This window comes from Ruditapes philippinarum, unplaced genomic scaffold (assembly GCF_026571515.1).
Source record: "Ruditapes philippinarum isolate M1 unplaced genomic scaffold, ASM2657151v2 ctg777_1_1_1_1, whole genome shotgun sequence".
NCBI classification, from domain to species: Eukaryota; Metazoa; Mollusca; class Bivalvia; order Venerida; family Veneridae; genus Ruditapes; species Ruditapes philippinarum.
The window spans coordinates 51,379-72,997 of NW_026854029.1; the positions used below are offsets into that span (position 1 = coordinate 51,379).

Genomic DNA, 21,619 nt, shown 5'->3' on the forward strand with positions numbered 1-21,619 from the left:
TCTACATACTATGCATGTTAAAGACAGGAAGTTTGTCTCCTTCAGTAAATACTATTGATGACTGCATTTAAGAAGTAGTCATGAGTAAGAAATGAGCTGCGTTCTGACAAAACCAACATAGTGGGTTTGCGACCAGCATGGATCCAGACCAGCCTGCATATCCGCGCAGTCTGATCAGGATCCATGATGTTCGCTTACAAACCCTATAACAAATAGAGAAACTGATAGTGATCAGACTGCGCAGATGAGCAGGCTGGTCTGGATCCATGCTGGTCGCAAACCCATTATGTTGGTTTTGTCGTGTCGCGGCTCAAATATATTACATGGAAGCCATGAAGTTAATGAGAGGCACCCTGTCTTAATTAACATGGTAAGGATGAGACTTCAGTGAGATCATCATCATAGTCTGTATACGTGTATGTATCAGTAAGATCGTCTGTCGTTACATCATCATACTCGGAATTAAACTCCTCATAATCTATAAAATCAAACATGCCTAAATTACGTTCCAACCCACTTGCTGGTTTTTGATTAATAATCTTATTCAGTTTACTGTTACTGTGAGTTTTGTTAGATTCTGGAAGCACTGCACTGTTCTGTTGCAACATTTTTAGTCTTGAGTTCCGACTTGATGCCGACCCTGTAGTTGCACTTCCTGACCTTGAAGCCGACCTTGACCCTGAGGATAATGACCCCTGTGAACCTAATTTTTGTTTTAATTGTTGTCGCTGTTGTTCTAAAGTCAGAACATTCATATTTGCAACAGGGACACTTTTGTTTGAACCCTGTTTTCCTTTTGATTTAGAATCTGTCATAACATTTGAATTTAAAGTCGCAACGGTTTTCGTCTTATTTGGAACTACATGACTTTTCTGTGCTTTTCCGGAGAATGCACCAATAAAGTCATGCTTTCCCCTAACTTTTGGTTGTTCGTCACTAGCAGGACCAGGTCCTGTGTGTGGTCGTTGTATTTGTTCAATAATCTTTGGACATTGCTTATCTACCTTTGGATCATTTAAATCACATACATTAGCCAGAACATCACCATGTTTTGCTCTTTCTAATTGTTCTTGATCAATATTCAACATGTTAGTATCTTTTGTAAATGTATCACCTAATCCTCTAGCTTCACTTAAGTCATAAGTTTTTCCTAGTTCATTCCGCTGTTCTGCTTCTATATCTAAAACATCTGCTGTCTTTTTTGGACTTTGCCTTAATTTTTCCTTCTCTTTTTTCCCTGTCAACACCTTTGAGGGCGAGGATGGTTTCTTTTTAGAATGCTTTCGATGCTCCTCCTCCACATTAAGCATGTCTAAATTCACCGTCGGTTCAGAACTAATGTCTGATTTAATCTGTTCCTCCTGTATATTTAACAGGTCAACATTTTGAGAAAAGTTTTTATGAGCACCGCAATGTTTACAGTGTTCCGCCTCAACATTGAGTATATTCACGCCCTGAGTAGGTTGAACTTGGGACAATCGTGAGGAAATCCCACTATCCTCGGCTTCAACATCGTCCGGTAAAACATCACCCATTGTCTCGTATTTTCTGTACGGGTTTGTATACGGTCGTTGCATTTCATATGTATGATTCTGTTTACACTCTTGTTCTAAATTAGGGACAGTCTTTTCTTCTTGTGGACTTACGATTGGATCTTGCACTTCAAAATGTTTTTTGTCCATTATCTGAAGCTGACCTGGATAAGGCCCTTGTCTTTTATCAAAAACTATTGGAGGGTTGTAAAAACATTTTTGGCTAGGACTGTATGCTTCCATCGGGTCAAACAACTGACCAGGGGCGTGACCTTTTGTATGCAGGAATCTAGACCAACTAAGACCATCCCCCAAATCCAGTCGGCCATTGTGACCAATTTGACGTTTGTGATTTGTAGCAGACGACACACGACTTCCTGGCTGAGACTGCGATTTTCTTACCCCTTCATCTCTTTTGGCATTGTTCCTCCTCTGATCTAGCACATAATTACCTGAAAATGGTCTTTTCCTGTCAGTTCTATCTGTATCCGGCCTCGGCATTTCTGGAGGTAGATTGACCTTGGTGGTTGCATATTTAATGTCTTTTGAATTTGACTGACTGGCTCGGCTGCCTTTACTTCCCCTACTTGAGGCGGAACCTAGACGTCCACTGCCCATTACATCCCTATGACTTGAATTTCTACTGTTATTAGAGTTGGCTCGCGCTTGTTCAAATATTTCATTCACCAAGGGCCCTAACTCTTTCAAATTTCCCCTTATTTCACCAGTTTCTCTAAGGTTTTCTTCTGTGTGAATTGTCTGATTACCTCCCATTTCAATATTGTCTTCATCCTCCTGATAGAAACTAGTTTCAGTCATTTCAAGTTTCACTTCCCTTCTTCTTCCTCTCCTGTAACTGCCACTAGGGGATGGATTAGCTCCCTTTAAATTTGAAGTATTTCCATTAGAGTTATCTTCCTTGTTCTCCTCTTTGTTAGCAGTAGGGGGCAGGGCAGCTTGGGTCGTAAATATTGAAAAATCTGGCAGTTTTTGTTTTGTTTGAGGTAGTTCGATTTCTGAAATACTGTTACCAGTGGTCACTGAATCTGATAATATATTCGATGAACCTAATGACTGCATAGGAATGAAATTTTTATTGAATCCTACATTTGGTGGTTGAGATGATAACCGGCTAACATCCGATGAATCACTTGCAAAGTGTCTATTCATTTGCTTTAACCGATGTGCTTGAATGGCAGCCATATTGCTTGATATAGGTTCAAGAATAGGCTGTATACGGTTTTGACGTTTCTTTCTCCTTTTTCTCCTACGTTTCCGTCTTTCTTCTTCTCGTATTTCTCGCTCAATGTCACTTAGTTTCTGACTCATACTAGACTCGTAAGATTGTCTCCTTGACGACCTCGAGTGTCTAGATCCGAGTGAGATTGCGTCTGAAACATAAAAAGACTGTTAATGAACTTTAACCACATTTAAATTTTGTTTTAAATTGTAACTGTAAAACTTTTCTTTGATTAACGCAAGGATTGCAAGGAGGTGTATATCTGTCACAAGTTTTTTACCCCCTTTTTCTTTTAACAGGAATAATTGCAAATCATGCCATATTTTCCCCTCCTGGGCTGCAAATGCAAACTGCCACGATTATTTTATCAATGGTAAATTAACATCTCTAACAACAATGCAGTACAAATGACTCTAAATTTAAGTTAGTGGCATAGCCAAGTGGTTAACATATTTGGAACATTCTAAGCCTTGCTGGCTGTTGGGGTTCAAAGCCCTTCAGATGCAAGCTGTTGTTTTCTTGAAAAAATGAACTTTATACTTATAGAGTAGAACTGGTTGGGTCCAAAAATGGATTCAAAATGTCTCTATAGTCTACAAGATTATAACTTAATTTAATTGCTTGATGTAAAGAAACAGAACAGTAACATATAAAACAGTACATACCAGAATCAACATGTCGATGCCGGGATCTTCCGGGCCGCATCATACCTCGTAGATGTCGCCTACTGTGTTTTGGCATAGAGACTGCAAAACCGGAGGACTGCGAGTGAGAACTGGCACTACTGCGATCAAACCTCATTCCTGGAAAAGAAAACATAAAACTATGAAAATTTACACCAAAGTGTTGCCAAAAGTTTTCATTTCTTCAGCTTCATGTTCATTTCCAACCAGACATCATATAAAGGCAATATCAAAACATAACACATGAAAAGATGCGTTATTTTCCTTTGTTTATTTTAAATCTGTAATCAATTAAATTACAATAACTTTAAGAGAGTAAATGATTGATAATTGATTACATTCAATTTATAACTGTAAAACATAAGTTAAACTGTATCATGTGAACTATATCTTGTCTTACTATGTTAAGTCTGACAAACAAAACATGAACATCTAACTTTTGTTCAGTAGTTTTTATACCTTAGCAAAAGTAAGGCTAGAAACAGTACATTGTTATACGAAAACTGCCAGCTAAAGTTATCTCTGCTTGAAAAAATAGCATTAGTGTTCTCCCTTACTTTGTCTTGTAACATATCATAACTTTGATTCGAAATTAAAATTGTAACATCAAAATTAAGTCTTGTACAAATAAAGATCAGTCTGAGCAGTATTTTTTCAACTACTTAACACCAGTTTTGTCCATCTGATCATCAAAATTCCAAACCTGTGTTAAATAGCCGATAAACATCACTGAAACCAAAATTATTTCTTAAACAAGATGGTTGAAAAATACAACACCACTGAAACCAAAATTATTTCTTAAACAAGATGGTTGAAAAATACAACACCACTGAAACCAAAATTATTTCTTAAACAAGATGGTTGAAAAATACAACACCACTGAAATCAAAATTATTTCTTAAACAAGATGGTTGAAAAATACAACACCACTGAAACCAAAATTATTTCTTAAACAAGATGGTTGAAAAATACAACACCACTGAAATCAAAATTATTTCTTAAACAAGATGGTTGAAAAATACAACACCACTGAAATCAAAATTATTTCTTAAACAAGATGGTTGAAAAATACAACACCACTGAAATCAAAATTATTTCTTAAACAAGATGGTTGAAAAATACAACACCACTGAAATCAAAATTATTTCTTAAACAAGATGGTTGAAAAATACAACACCACTGAAATCAATTTCTTAAACAAGATGGTTGAAAAATACAACACCACTGAAATCAAAATTATTTCTTAAACAAGATGGTTGAAAAATACAACACCACTGAAATCAAAATTATTTCTTAAACAAGATGGTTGAAAAATACAACACCACTGAAATCAAAATTATTTCTTAAACAAGATGGTTGAAAAATACAACACCACTGAAATCAAAATTATTTCTTAAACAAGATGGTTGAAAAATACAACACCACTGAAATCAAAATTATTTCTTAAACAAGATGGTTGAAAAATACAACACCACTGAAATCAAAATTATTTCTTAAACAAGATGGTTGAAAAATACAACACCACTGAAATCAAAATTATTTCTTAAACAAGATGGTTGAAAAATACAACACCACTGAAATCAAAATTATTTCTTAAACAAGATGGTTGAAAAATACAATCTCCACACCCATCCCTATAAAACAAACTATGTGAGAGACTACATGAACACCTTACCAACAGGATCATCATGGTCTGTACCATAGCTGATTGACAACCTCTCATTACTCCTTTTCTTTTGACGTTTAAAAGCTCGTGCCACCATTCTGTGTTTCCGTAACTTCTGGGGGCGATTGCTTGGCTTGTTACATAATCTACATCAATCAAAAATTTATTTACAATATGTGTTTATAAAGGAAAAATGGTTTTTATTTCTTTTCCATTATATATAAACAATTATGCTCACTGTTACATTGTCCCAATCAATAAAATTAATTTCCATAAATTCAAAATATCAACAAAACTAGAAAAGTAAGAAGGGGGAAAACATCTACGGATTTTCATTAAACTTCATTAAAATTCTTTACTAATTTTCTTTCTAATATTTTTTATAAACCACCAGTTTCTTTATTTACACTTCCTTTATCAGATTCAAAACCAACAAAGTTTATCTAAAATAGTTTTTCTGTTTTTATGCTAATTTCATACATTATTTTGGTCAAATCTCAAGGGGTCTATCAATTTAACCAATTTAAATTCTTTACAAATACCTTCTGTATAATCTTTCCCAAACCTCAAGCGAAGCTTTCGTCCACGACCATGAGCTGAACACTATTCCCGCAAAGAAAAATGCAAACACATTAATCATTGCAGCTGAGAGGCTTGGCCTACTCTCCATCTCACAGGAGCTTGGTGCAGCATTGTCCAGAATCTGCATCACTGAAACGTTTGCTTTGCAACTGCAAATCAAAATGTACATTACACTGATCACTGTACAGTAGATTACAACAGCAATCATAATGATATATGGAGTAACTTAAAATGCTACCATACCATTATCAAAAGGGGGATAAATAGTGTTTTACTTAGCGTGAGGGATGTTGCATTTTTTCATTATCCCTCATGTACAGACTCGATCAAACTGAGTCTGCAATTTTCATGTTATTTTGTTGTGATAAGTGCTTCCAAGGGATTACCCTTTGCCCAGATTTCATAGAATTTAAGTATTATTGCATAACTTGCATTTCTAATTCTCAATGTATTACATGTACATTTTAATAAACATCATGAAGCCCAGGCTGAGCTAAAAATGCATACTATCAACAACAAACCAGGGTCATGAGAAAGTTCGTACAACATTCAGAATAAAAACTTAAAGGTCAACAAGTTAAAGTAACTCTCGCACTTACTATGTAAAGTCCATCAAACTTTTATTCCAGTCATCAGACTTCACGAATGTATATACATGAATACAGGTGGTAAAAATGACCAGGATGAACGTTAGGACAATGAACACACCTGTAAAAAGATACGTTTTAAAAGATGTTTTCAGGAACTTGGCAAATGTCAGTTTTTTCCCATATTCCCGCAAACAAACTTTACTATTAAAGTAACAGTTCATTACATTTCATTTATTATCGATATGTATTTACCAAATTGTAACTGTAAAAGTTTATTTGTAACCCAAGATTTCATTGGGAATACCCCCACATTTGCTGTTCCGGTGAATCTCTACTGACATATAATATGACTTTAAAATAAATATCCAAATATATAATACATATGTTCACTGGAATTGCAAGACTATTAAACATTTCATATCTTAAACTCATCTTTTAATAATACTTAAAGGCAAACTATATTTAAGTCAAATTATGTCACAGTTTTGTTGTACAATGGCAACGCTTAAAATTTGATATAATTGCTATTCATAAAATTAGTACAGTACATAATGAAATAATGATTAGACATCCTAATCTAAAGAAATCAGCCTTTAAAGTTCAAATGTTTTTTACTTTACTTCATTAACAAGCTTTTACCTAATCTTATAATGGTATCATGAATTTTCGCTGTTGCTTTCTCTCCGATAAAAGGTGGAGAGTCCTTTTTGACTTTAATCAAAGTCAGAAGTCCTGAAAGTTAAACAGAAGTGGTAATATTAAACACCTTGAAAAATGACAATTCATTACTTATTAATAGATCTTAATTTCTGGATGTGAGTTAACCTTAACAATGCTGAGGCAAAGTTTACAAAATTGGTGTAATCCACAAATAGCGGGAAAAAACAGCATGTCCATCCACTTAAGCAAGCCTCTATATAAAAATTAATCATACAACAATATAATAGCCCAATATTTTTTTGGTTGCATTTAATGCCACACCAACACAGTTAAGGTCATATGGTGACTTCTTTGCTTTACAGGGAGGAAGACCTTAGGTGTCCTTCTGCGCATTATTCCGGGTACTAATAGGCACCTGAGTAGAACCACTGACATTCCGTAAGCTAGCTGGATAATTATCTGACCAACTTCCAAATATTTCATCATGTTATCCCAAAAAATTGGTTATGGTAATAAACTTTTCCCAAAAAAGAAAGAGTACAATTCCATTACACACAGTTAGCATTTTCAATTCAACAAAAGACTATTCCAGTTATAAGGCTTGGTATCTTCTCACCCCATACATCACACTTTTTCTACTAAGACCTTACCACATAGTCATTACTACATAGACCTTTTAAATCATGTAATTTCCCCCTAAAACTCACTATACAGCAAGTTTTTTCTTCCCCTTTTGCAGAAATACAGTGTTCATTTTCCCTAAATTAAAGACTAGGGTCCTTGCCCTTACATGTAAACACAAGCACCATAAAGGCCGAGCAATATACGTCCGATTGTATTTGTTTGAATTTGATACAAAATGACTATGACCTTTGTTTTATTATGGTAAACATTTCTGCCAAGAAGTTTCAATTTCCTTCCAAGGGTTCAAGATACAGACCAGACACAAAAAAGGAAAGTGTACATAGTAATTGTGTACAAACCTCTTATAGAAAAAAATGCCCCAACAACCAGGGCGATGCCTATTGGTGCTAGAACAAAGCCAGTCCTTATTCGGCTGTCATAAAAACCAGGAAAACATATACCGCTCAGGGAATCAGCATCAATCTGTAATACAAGATAAGGCACATATGAAGTGTATTGATGTAACAAGGGAGACAACTACAATGGTCATATAATGTATGTACTGTTCAAATAGATGTGAATCTTAAAGGTACTCCACTGAGGCCAGAAGACTAAAAACATAAATTTCAATTTCTTACATTTATCAACTGGGGCATTTAACACAGAAATATATGCAAAAGATAATAAAGAAATATACTAAGTACTAAATTGAAAATTGTATTTGTGTCCTATTTTAGCCCGATTTCAGGGAAAAGCATTGCAACGCTTTTCAATTTTGGGTCATTTTTCACAATAAGAATAATTATTCTGGAAAAAACTGACTGCACTAATGATCTGACATTTTACACAGAAGTTATTTGTCTACATGTAGATCTACATCAAATGAAACATAAATCTCGAAAAATTATTTCAAGTCCTGACATGTCAAAAACCTCAGGGGAGCCCCTTTAATGGTGTCATTTTTTTACTGTTCAAATCATTGTAAAAGTGACTTACAGCCAGGCCCAAGAAGTATGCTTCAACTATTGTTAACCTAACATTGCCTGGCTTACTTCTAGTAATGTAAACAGGGTTCCCGCTGTTACTCGCCCATGGCGCCACAATATTAATTCTGGCACACAAAATCTTTTTATTGGTGACATTGGGAAAAGGCATGCCTTGACCTTTGGACTTGATGATAATATTGCCAATGACTTTCTTTAATAATAAAGCATTTTCTGTAATAATAGCCAGCTAAATGCTTGGACATCTGTATGTTACTTATTACATCAATTTCATAAGTTATAAATGTGATTCATTTTCACTTACAACAGAAATAGAGAGGCAAACAATGGTCAGCACTAGTGGTAGACACCAGCTGATTATATGGAAATATGCCGTCTTCTTGGACAGATCGTCTCGCACCGTACCAAGAGCTTTAAAATGGATGTCCCATGAGTATGCCAACATAACAAACCAAACGACACCCGCCATCACAAAGTAGTAAATGAGAATAAACACCACTGTACATGAAGCCGTCTCTCCTGATCTAAAAATAGAAACAATGGTTTTAAAATGTGCAAAGTTTCAGATCATACTAAAATCATGTAAAGCTACTGGCAAAATTTTCATACCTCTTTTTCTCCATTATATATATTTCTTTTCTTACTTTTCGATCTAAAAATATTTACCAAGTAAAAAGACATGACAAAAAAAATTACATTCAAATCATAAATCTCACATAATAATTCTAAACAAATAACATTTGTATAATACTCTCCAATGCCTAAGAATAACACCTATACATATAGGAATTAATCTGAAAAATTGGAAAAAGGGTAACCAAAATAATGTGCACCCGTTTTCAAAAAAATGTGGCCGCAGCCTTTTAATACTTTATGAAAATTGGAAATCTTGTCCCATAGCTTATAATGTTATCATTTCAACATCATATTTTTTCCAAGTTAAATTGAATTTTCATTAAATCTGACATCAAAACAAGTTTTGGCGGCAGACTGTTGGACAATTAAATCTATAAGGAACCTAAGAAACATAAGCAAAACATCTGTTGTTTATCATTAAACACAACTGTCAAACAGTTGTTTGCCTCATTTTTTAAAATATAGTAAATTTCTCGTATATTTTTATTTAGCCTTTGGTTTGAATACATTTTACAGTCACAGGTTTATATATTTCTTATCATACTTAGGATATGTGTTGGAAATTTCAATTATTTTATCGTTCTAAAAATTTACAATGAAAATGAAAATAAACAAAAAGATACATAACTACATTTTTATCGCAGAGGACCACCTTAAATATGCAATACCTATAATCAATGGTTCAAATGCAAATGTAGATCCAGGATTTTTCTCTAGAGGGAGTCACAAAAGTTCTACGATGAGAAATGCATATTCAAGATGGTGTTTGCCATTTTCTTTATTTTACAAATTGGATCACAAACTTTAGCTGATATACAAAACTTTTTGTATGATTTTCAATACAGAAACAAAATTTGATATCCAAATCTCAAAGGTGTTTCCAATACTAGCCAAATCCAAGGCCCCCGAAAGGTAGGGGAAGGGGGATGGGATGTGCTGTAATGATCCCCTAAACCCCCACCCCTCCGAGTCTGCTCGTGCCATGTAATCCACCAAATTAATGATTTTAACAAAATAATGTTACCCAATCAATGGTTCTCCTGTGCGAATTGTTCCGTCTTTCCGACAAATCACATCTTCTCTTGAGGTAAACTGGGCCAGCCAGCCAAGCGTGGCGATAAAAAAACACCCATTTATATAGAAGAGTATAACCGCCGGGTATTTTCTCGCAACTTTCCAGTCTAACATGAAGGTTACCTACAATTAAAAAGATTTTTTTTTTTTGGTTGGGTTTTAAGTTGCACCAACACAGTGTAGGTCATATGGCGACTTTCCAGCTTTAATTACAATTGAGGAAGACCTCGGGTGCTCTTTCATGCATTATTTTAGACACAAATGGGCACCTGATTAAACAAGAGCCCGGTTTGAGCCGGGTGATGCTCCCCGAATAGGTTTTGGACACAGGAAAGTACACCTCTTGTAGTTGTAAGGCTTAACAGAGTTATGGTTCTTTTGCACTGCACCTCTACTCAATGAGATCTATCTACCTACGATGTTTCATGTTGATATCTCTTATAGTTTTAGAGTTATGCCCCGGACAAGATTTTTCTATAAGGGGAGATAATTCAAAAACCAGGCAAAATAGAGTTATGGTTCTTTAACACTGCACTCCCCCTCGATGCCCTCTACCACTGTATGAAGTTTCAACAAATTATCTCCAAGGGTTTTCAAGTTATGTTCCGGACAAAGTTCAAGTTTAAAGTATTAAAATTAACAAAGGGCAATAACTCCAAAATTAGGACAAAAAGAGTTATTGTTCTTATGCACTGCACATCTACGCATTGAGATCTATTCACCTACAAAGTTTCATGTTGATATCTCTTATAGTTTTAGAGTTATGCCCCGGACAAGATTTTTCTATAAGGGGAGATAATTCAAAAACCGGGCAAAATAGAGTTATGGTTCTTTGACACTGCACTCCCACTCGATGCCCTCTACCACTGTATGAAGTTTCAACAAATTATCTCCAAGGGTTTTAAAGTTATGTTCCCGACAAAGTTCAAAGTATTAAAATTAACAAAGGGCAATAACTCCAAAATTAGGATGAAAAGAGTTATTGTTCTTATGCACTGCACATCTACCCATTGAGATCTATTCACCTACAAAGTTTCATGTTGATATCTCTTATAGTTTTAGAGTTATGCCTCGGACAAGATTTTTCTATAAGGGGAGATAATTCAATAACCAGGCAAAATAGAGTTATGGTTCTTTGACACTGCACTCCCCCTCGATGCCCTCTACCACTGTATGAAGTTTCAACAAATTATCTCCAAGGGTTTTCAAGTTATACTCCGGACAAGACAACGGACGGACAGACGGACGGACGGACAGACGGACAAGGCGCCGACAATATGCTCCCCCGAAATTTTTCGGGGAGCATAAAAAAAGTAACACTCAAATTGATTAATTCAAGTTAAAGCTGCTATTACTGCATATATGTAAATTGAAAATTTACTAGAAACGTTCTGTCAAATATCATAAGTGTTTTAAAAATCGATATCTTTGTAGATCTTGGCTCAATGGTTGTCTTAAAACATGCTTTAGTGCCAAATATATATGCATTAAGTAAAAATTATAAAATATAACATTAAAGTAATTGAAATTATAGATGCCCAATAAGTTCTTTAACATTTTCAATATGTCTACTCTGAATTGTGGCATTATAAGCAGACCCTTTCAACAAGAGATTTCTTCATTGTTTAAATCATAACAAGTATATTTCTGCAGCTATAATGTATTAAATTTCACTGTTTCAACAAAATTCAAACTTAAAAACAACAATTATTCACATAAACATTACAATTAACAGCAAACAGAAACAACGATCTATAAAAACTACGGAAATGAGTTCAGAAAACAGGATTAAACAAGAATTTGGGGAGGGAGATAACAAACAAGAACAGCAAGCTGTTATATTAGTAGCCTTTAAACATTCTAGCAATCACTATTAAACTTAAAGCACACAGCAACTGGTTAGTTCAACAAAAGCATACAAAAGTTTGTTAGATATATCATGTACATTTTATTTATCACATGACATCATTTGTCTTCAGAAGTTAAAAGTGCTGTACATAGATTCTTATTTCATACCGATTGGAACGCATCTTTAAATCCATTATTATTCATGATTTTTTTCATTTTCGCTATTACTTGCGATAGAACGAAAGCTGATACTAGTATATGAAATGAAAACTTATGTATGATCCCATTTAAGTACATTTTAAAACTGTAGTAAAAGTTTAAATATCTTTGACTCACTTTGTAACTGTTCAGAAAATATGGTCCTTCCTAAATCTACTATATCTGACCTCAAGGTTATAAAGCTTTTCTGACATTAATAGTGGAAAAAATACCACAAGTGATGTATTTATGGCATAATCAGGCATCAGCCTTTTGTAAGCTAATTTAAAGGCCCACAATTTCTCAAAATTTTTGTTTTCATTTCTCAAAAGCTTTTTATTTTTGATGTCATGTTGCAGAAAGTTACTGAATATTTTTAAATTCTATAACATAACAAAACAAGGTGAGAAGAACACATGAGAAAAAGGTGATAATAAATGTTAGTGGTGCATATATATATAGGTATAAACTTACCGTTTGGATACATGTATATTCCCAGTCTGTCAGTAAACAAAGCAAGCAAGACATGTGTTAGTAAGCCACTACATGTATAAATCTAGTACTAATCAATTACGGCTATTTAATGCCCGTACGTATTACGAAGGCGTCACAAATAAGGCCTTATTAAAGTAGATCTGTTTTCATGACTTGTCAGTACATTTTATAAGACTTTAAGTTATACTCATAATCCAGCTGACAAGTCAATATACTACAGTTATGTGTGTAAAATATCATCAGGGGTGGGGAAATATTATTCCCAACTCACCCTACTCAAGACTTTTTGCCTGTGGACAAGTACATTTTCCCACATTTGTCAGGACAAGTCAAATTTGTGAGGTAAAAAATGCCACTAGAATTGTATATTTCTATCCCTTATTTCTATCTTGTTATATAGAGGATATTTGTTTAGTTCAGTGTAAGATCGGAATATATTTCACCGAGTGAGCACCAAAAGGTATATTTCACGAGTGACGCAGCCACGAGTGAAATATGAACTTTTGGTGTTCACAAGGTGAAATATATTTCGATCTTACACTAAACTAAACAAATTTTCTTTTTATTATATGCAAAGAAACGTTTTAAAAAGACATTAAACCCAATACTGAATGAAAAGCGCGCCAAATGATAATACAACGTGACGTCATTTACGACGTCATGTCATTAAGTTGGTACCCAGTACTGTGCACGCTGGTATTTCACTGAAACAACGTAAGGGGCTTAAATTCAAAACAGTGAAATTATCAAAGTGGTAATTTCACTGTTTCAAACAGTGAAATTACAAGTTTAATATCACTGATATATTTCTATAAACCACCGAAAAGCATGTAATAAATTCAATTCATTTCAAGTAAAATGTGTAAAAGCAATATCTAATGTCACTTAAAGAGATGGAAAGCACTTTTAGTATGTTTTAACCATTAGATAAAGATTACCTGTCAACAAAGACCACTAAGTTGCTAAAGTCAAGTGGCCTCTTAAGACAGGTTTGACTATATAAAATAAAATTTCATTTCTACATATTACTGATGGAATAAAAACATCACTTTCTTATTTGGTAAATGTATGTTATAGTTTCATTTTTGAGGTCATCATATGTGAAATTTCATAAGCAAACAGTATATACTGCTACAAACATATAAACATGGGTGAAAGTTAGGTATTGAAAATCTTGGATTTAGCCATTTTGTTTTAGTTGATACCAATTTAATTTAGTTCCATTGTGTTGGAAGCTATAAGCTTATTGAAACACTCTTGAATCTGTTCCTGGAACCAACCAGTGCTAAGCAATGAGTGTAAAGTTTATTGCTCAAGGAAACAGCACATTATGCCTCTGACAGGGTAAGGTTTGAACCCATGCGGTTAGCAATCCTTAGATTACTCGTTTGATGTGGTAACCACTCGCCCACGCTGCCACTCATTTTGTTTTCAAGTTTTATGCAAAATAAATATGGCTCTTAGTAGTCTATAATATAAATCCTTAATTAACAATAAAACTAAAACTTTCACCTATGTATATTAAAGCCTATATATATATGTAAATAACAATATTTTATTATCAGCATGCATGTAGTATCTTGTTATTACATATTTTTAGTTTTCTAAATGTTAGTTTTATATTTAAACACACAAAGACAAAAAAAAATTTAAAAAAACTATTTAAAGCAAGCAAAATTTTAAAACACACGTAGAAGCATTATGCTGATTAAAAACACATGGAATAATCAAATTTAGTTTAAAATGGTAAAATGTTACTAAAATGTGCACAAAACTGAAACAAATTTGGAATAATAGAAAAGAATATAGGTAAAAAAAGTCCCCTCAAATTGCTATAAAACAGAAATCAGAGATGTATTGTTTATAACATTATAATTTTTTCAACTATTTTTTTTATGTTTTATCATGGGCAATGTATTTGTATTTGTGTTAAGATTTTACCTTTTAGGATTACATGTATATTTTAAACAAGAGCTGTCAGCAAGAAAGCATGCTGGACTATTTTCAGTGCTTAATAGTAAAACAAGAGCCTGGATAATGTAGGATTTTCTAAATTCAATAAGGGTCATAAATCTGTCCAAATCCATGTTAGAGTTATGGGTGTTGGTGTGTGACCCCCTATTATGCTCTCAAGTAAGTGTGTGAAGTCTCAACCCATTGCCTTCTTTAGTTTTGAAGATACCAACTTTTTTTTTCTTTGTGTGTGTGCTGGGGTGGAGAAAAAGTATCTTAGTCTAACTGGTTGGCAGTTTCAACAAGTATTAACAGTGCCTGAATTCTGATCATCCAAAAATAACTAGTAACATTTGCAAAGTAAAAATGTCAATTAAATATTTAGAAATTTGCCAGTGGAAAAAAAAACACATTGTCCTTTGTTCCGTAAATTTTTAAAATACAAGTTATTTGCTTTCTGTATGCATTCTATAAACAATTGTGATACCAAATAAGTTTCTAGACAATTCATTTCATAACATATCTGATCTCTGTTCTGGCATATAAAATATTTTTCCACTTTTCCCCCTTTTTTGACGCACCCATTCAAACAAAAATTACCTTTTTCAGGCAACGCATAGCATTCACGTATAACAAATTAAAACATACCAGTGTGAACAATGTACACAGTAGACATATCCCTGCCAATGTGGCCACAACAATATGGGCGGTCTCATGCTGGGACTTTGTATAAAGTGGAGTCTCGCACTGAATACCGCAACCTTTTATCTGCTCGTACCAGTTCGACTCTAGGCTGGTATCTATGAGCGGGGACGTACAACTGCTGCTTGTGTCAAAATTAGAAGTCTCGTACACAGTTTGCTGGAAACAAAAACGTGAATAAAACAGGATCTTGTATACAAATACATGTAAATTGTTTTATGCCTTTTTTTGGAAACTGTGTCAATTGAACTACTATTAAATATGTATGAAGAAAACCATTTAAAGTTGAAACTATGCAAATTTACAAGTTGGGTCTTGCAAAGCATTCAAACAATATTGATCATCAACTTAAGTTTCAGTTTTGTTTACTCAAAAGTAATGTTGTTCACAGCATTATTCTGACTTTTGTATGGTGCTTGAATTTTATTTGCATGCCTAAACCTATCATTTTGAAGTCATTAAAGTGATAACATACCCTGCACACCATTAAAACAAAATGTCATGGTTTGAAACAATCATAACTTACCCCACAGCTTTGGGCATAAAACCATTGGTCACACTGCAAAAACCAAGGCCATGAACCATTGTAATGCTTTACTACTTCACATGGTTCCCGCACTCTTTCACATAATTCTTTGTTGGGCATTTCAACCTAAAAAATATCTAACATTTTTACAAATTTTCCTTCTTAAAGACAAGATTATCTCAACATGAAAGATAATATCAGTTGTTACACATTGGCACTTACAACTTACATGTACGAAGTTAAGTCAGCTCTAGTATTAACAATTTCAAGATACAATATTCAAATATTATTCCTTGTAGAATTTATTATTCTATGGTATTATATTATTGATGCTAAAAAAGTTCATTATATAATTGAAACCAAAATGATTAATTCAATAATTTATAATACACTGTAGACACAAACATTTCTTGTTTACTTTCCTTTTCTTCTATAATAAGCACACAATGCAGTGAATTTCTAAAGAAAAATCTACCAATAAAACTTCAAATTTGAAAGAAATATGATTCAAAACTTTATGGTATTTCAATAACATTAAACCTTTGAGTTTCCTGCGTCACATTTTGGTAGGTAAACTGAGCATAAGTAAGGCTGAATGAGATTCCAGCATTCTGGCACGCCCTGCAGCTGTCGCCACACTTCAAGCTGCTCCAGTATCTCATTTTGTGTCAAAGTTGAATTCGTATACACAAGAGATGTATGCGTGAATGTCACCTTCGTGGTCAAGCACATGGATGCATTAATGGGCACACATGTTGAATTGTAGTAGCAACCTTCACTCTTCACTGAATGGAGAGCACACAGCAGTACAGAGGAAACAGCCAAAATAAACCTTCCACATACATTTTCCATCATTGTTTATCACAGCATCACATTGTAGTTTATTATATCTAAAAAAGAGATTCTTTACATTGTATCACATGGTGTTTATACGGGGAAGTCAAAGACCGGGCCCGCGAAGCGGGTCCGGGGTTTGGCTTGACCGGCTATAGACGTGTATATTTAAAAGAAAATGAAATAAAAAACAATTAAAAATATATAGAATTCTATACCTATCAATGAAATTTTCAGTGTCAGTTCTAGTCAGGCGCCGCCATTTACAATGTAACTCAATGATAATAGGTGGGGGTATTCCGATAACGGAACAAATCTCAACTTTTCGGATTAATAATAATCGTTGAGTGTCCCGAGTGAAAACGGAAGCGGTACATGTAATACCGAATGACACCTTTAAAACGGAAAGAATGAAGGGATTTTTTAACGACTTCACCGTTCATAGGCTTTGCCTAATTTCATATTATTATTCACGAATTCGAAAACCTAGCTAAACGCCGTTTTCCGGTACTTTCTGTACATAGCTCTGGGGAATTCACCTAATGGAGTGTAATAGCCAACTCAAAGTTTTCGGCCTTTTTTTAAATTAAACTGAAATAAAACACTTATTTCTTTATAAGAAAATAATTAAATATCATTGTATGAATAATTCCATACAAAAAATAAAGTAAATACACAAGTTTACGCAGAAAATAACCTTATTTATTATGTAAGATTCCACTACGTCGGTTTGAATTTTATTGATTTTTATTATAAACAATTTATTTTTTTTAATAATTTGCAATAGATATTAAACGAATATTGATTATTTTCAAAAACATCAATTTTTTCACCTTAAACGGGTAAATAATGATAGAAAAATAGACATATCTCGTAACTGTGTTATGTACTTGACTACTTCATTTGGTGTAATTCCCCAGAGCTAAAACGGTAACGTACCGGAAAACGGTGTTTAGCTAGGTTTTCGAAAAGGTCAATTATTATAAAAGTTTTTTTATTTCAAATAAAACCTGTGTTATGTAAATAAACAAGTTATCATGCATCTTAACACTTACAGTGTAAAAAGCTATATGAGATGAAATATTTTTCAAAGAAAAGAAACTGTAAATTATGGTTTTTTTCACAACCTTTTGGGCGTTTTTGAATGTCTATTTAAATTTGTAATCTAATATACAACCGATGTATCTCTAACTTTTAGTATCCATAACATTTTAAGTCTATGATCAAAAACACTGCAGTTGCAAATCATTCTTTTTACTGGGATAGATCTACATTACCTGAGGGGACATGGATAATGGTATTGGCACTGAAAGATATACTATCTTTATAATCTTTTACCATCCTGAGTTGTATCCTGTTTTAGAGTATTTTTAATTACATATATCGGGTATCGGGGTACACTGTTAAATTACGATACATTATTATTACAGTAACATTTTGGGTACGAAAAATATAGGTACGAATGGCCTGTCAAATTAATTGATTTCAGTATTCTCTCATAAATTGTAGACAAAAAATCAATAAAATTAAATACCGTACTGGGCATGAAAGATGTTACTGGTTTACCTGACTCAAAATCTTTCATTTGATGGCATTATCTAGAAAAAGTTCTTTAACTAAAAATAAGATTTTCTTTGTGGAGACTTAAATGTCACGTGATAGAAATGATAACGAATGATTTCAGATAATCGTTTTCGTCTAGAATTTATGTTTTATGAGGATATCGACTTTTATTTGGAGACACAGTGGAGTCACAGATATACATATAATATACCATATTTAGCTCCATGATGGAGTGTTGCGCAATTGTATAAAAAGATATTTGCTATTCTTTATTATATTTCCGGAAATTATTAGAATAGAACTAAATAAATGAAAATACGTCTGTTTTTGTCTGTATAGACACAGATCTAGATATATAAATACATAAATGTATTTTAACGTGTCTGTTAGACACTATAAATCGGAATCATCAACAATTTTTGTACTGCTTCCTGTTAAAAAAAGTGCATAATTTGATTCAAACCGGCTAGACCGCAATTTTACTCAATTGTGTCTTAAATATTTATGTTTATCTACGAAATCACTCAGATTAGGTCTAGGGTTTGTACGTTGTTATGGGTTACGGTTAGTGATGGGTAAGAGGGTTATGGGTTAGGGTTTTAAAACATGGATTTTTCCTGCTGACAGATTCTAAAAGTGCTCCCGATTCAAACAATTATTTTCAACTTACGATGCAGCGAAATTACCAACATCTGCGATGAACGCTTTTTAAACGAATAAACACATCCCGGGACACCTCTCAAGCGACACTTAAAAAACACATTTTTAACAGATATGGCTTTAATAGAATTCACCTGAGCAGGTTAAATTTCACGATTTCTTCATACATGATTTTCAATAAAATCATTCATTATATAACGACGGATGATCAGTTCCATCAATGCAATTTATATGTATGAAACTATCTGCTCGAGGAAAGTTAATGATTTTTCCCAATTATACATTATCTGAAACATTAAATAACAAATTATTCTATGTCCCAGATATTACTCATTCCTACTGCCGTTTTATGGCCAGAATTTGACTTTTTCAGTGCGCCAATATACACAAGCCATGTAAAACCAGACAAATATATGCGCCAATTTTTACAAAAACTAGCAGTAGACTGTCAATTTTAAAGCTTTTTGTTGAAAAGCATCCAATTCATTTACAATACACCATTAATTTTCATTTGGACATTTGGTGTAGACCGACAACTTTTGAAAGAAAGGTTGAAGAAGAACACTTAATTGATGATTAGTTAAATATTCATACATGTATTCTGCTAAATTACACTTCGGGACTATCCATAGCCTATGTATATTAATCCATTAATTTGGTGTGAGTTTGACCCAATATTTTCCTACTGTACTGTGAAACCATCCGAAAAAAGACATTGCGAGTCGATGTATCTTTGACGTGTCTAATTAATTATAAAATGATATTATTAGTTTAAAGATTAAACATATAAGTCATAACTGTGATGCAAGCTTGCGACTTATCTGAGAACGCTTTCTGGAGCGTTGTAGCACTAACTTTCCTAGAACTTAGCAGTACTCTACCGTCACAGACATGCTTCATCCCTTAACCTACGAAAACTGGAATTCAGGCGTATAGATGCCAGGTTATTTTTTTTCTAAAAGATCCACCATGGTCTAGTTGCTAGCCCCATATAAAAGAATATGTGACGTCACGTCACAGACATCTGTTGCCATAGACAAACTTTTAATAGAATGCAGGAATTCATGTTTCCTCATATCACACGAGTACTTGGATCTATTTGTATGTAAGCATCCAATGTAAGGTTTTCTGTTACATCCACATATTTAACTGAAGTAACCAATTCGATTTCGGTCATTTTTGAGGTTGACTGATTGGTTTGCATATGTCAAAGCAATGTATATTGCAGTTTCGTCTGCAAACTGTAAGCGGACCTGGGCATTTATAATGTTTTGTGGGAGGTCATCTGTATAGGCGAGAAAACGGAGGGGGTCCTAGAACTGAGCCTAAAAATTGGAGACACATGAGGATACAGGGATCTGATTTTAGCTGCTGCCATTTAACACAACAATCTGCAGTCTGTTATCTAGAAAACCTTTGACCCAAATCGTATTAAAGATTGGAATAGTTTGCCAGATGATGTAAAATGTATATCAAATCCAACTTTATATAAAACTTCTGTTAAAAGCCATCTTGCTTCAATTTGGGCTGCGCAACATCAAAGTGATTTTTTATATTACTAAGTGGCGACATATAATTTAAGTACGCAAAACTTTATTTTTTTTTAGTTATCTTATTTTTTCCTGTGCCTTTCTTTCTGTGATAATGCAAAACTACTGTGATTCAGGGTCTTTCAAATAGAATGGTCTGGAGACAGACCAATTTTACGAAAAACTCTGACTACATTATATTATCAGTTTTTACTTTAAATAGATTTGCAATGAAATTAGAATTTTTTCGTTCCCAGTGTCAAGGTAAAAATCTACTGCTCATATTTGAAAATAGGTCCGAGTTTCATGAGCTTTTTTACATTCATGCATTGGATCTATGTTGTTGCTAAAAATAAAAAAAAAATTAAAAAAATCTTAAAGTTTGACCTGTGATTCCGTTGTCATGTATTTTCAGCAGTATTTTCTCACGACTGACCTTATCGAAAGCCTTACTGAAAATCTAAGAGAATCAGATCTACTTACAATGTACATAATTGCTTTTTCTCATATACCTAGGTTATCAGGTCATTTTACCAACGTAACAAGTTGCGTAACACATGACCATTTTCCCCTGATACCGTGTTAGAGGTGGTAAAGGATGTTATAGTAGGTAAAATGTTTGATAATGGAAGAGGAAACTATGTGTTCCCACGGACCTTAAAATTTTGTCAATTATGGACCGTGCATGTGTTTCATAAACTTACACAAAAAGAATTTTAAGGAAATTGACCTATTTGGAAACATGCAGTCAATAACTGAATTCAAATCAATTATGACACCACTATAGATAATAATGCAATTTAAGAGCATGACTGGTGACAGATAAGTCCGGGACCCGTACTCTCAGTGATAGTCTGATAGACCCTGCAGAGACGCACAAGGGAAACTACTCGTACTAATTCAAGAAAACTTATGAATAAGAGTTATCTTACATTTCGCCACAAAATGGCAATCAATGACCTGAAAATGCATATTTAAAATTTCCTAAACTTTATTGTCTTGACAGCCTAAATCATCAGA

The 21,619-nt window shown here is 33.7% G+C and overlaps 1 protein-coding gene across 2 annotated transcripts; it reads right to left on the reverse strand.

Moving 5' to 3' along the window:
* Positions 1–283: 283 nt before the first annotated feature.
* LOC132738718 (protein smoothened-like) lies at positions 284–18,508 on the reverse strand. 2 transcript variants are annotated; one of them, XM_060726310.1, is made up of 13 exons: positions 18,414–18,508; positions 16,554–16,903; positions 16,014–16,139; positions 15,434–15,646; positions 10,242–10,414; positions 8,886–9,105; positions 7,937–8,060; positions 6,933–7,025; positions 6,303–6,411; positions 5,664–5,852; positions 5,131–5,267; positions 3,438–3,575; positions 284–2,923 (listed from the first exon to the last, which is right to left on the reverse strand). In XM_060726310.1, the coding sequence occupies exons 2-13, from the start codon at positions 16,866–16,868 to the stop codon at positions 363–365; spliced, it is 4,398 nt and encodes a 1,465-aa protein (XP_060582293.1). In that variant the 5' UTR covers positions 16,869–16,903; positions 18,414–18,508; the 3' UTR covers positions 284–362. The 2 variants fall into 2 exon arrangements, with proteins under 2 accessions (XP_060582293.1, XP_060582294.1); XM_060726311.1 differs by lacking the exons at positions 16,014–16,139; positions 16,554–16,903; positions 18,414–18,508 and adding an exon at positions 12,812–12,837 and having other exon boundaries at positions 15,434–15,598.
* Positions 18,509–21,619: the final 3,111 nt, after the last annotated feature.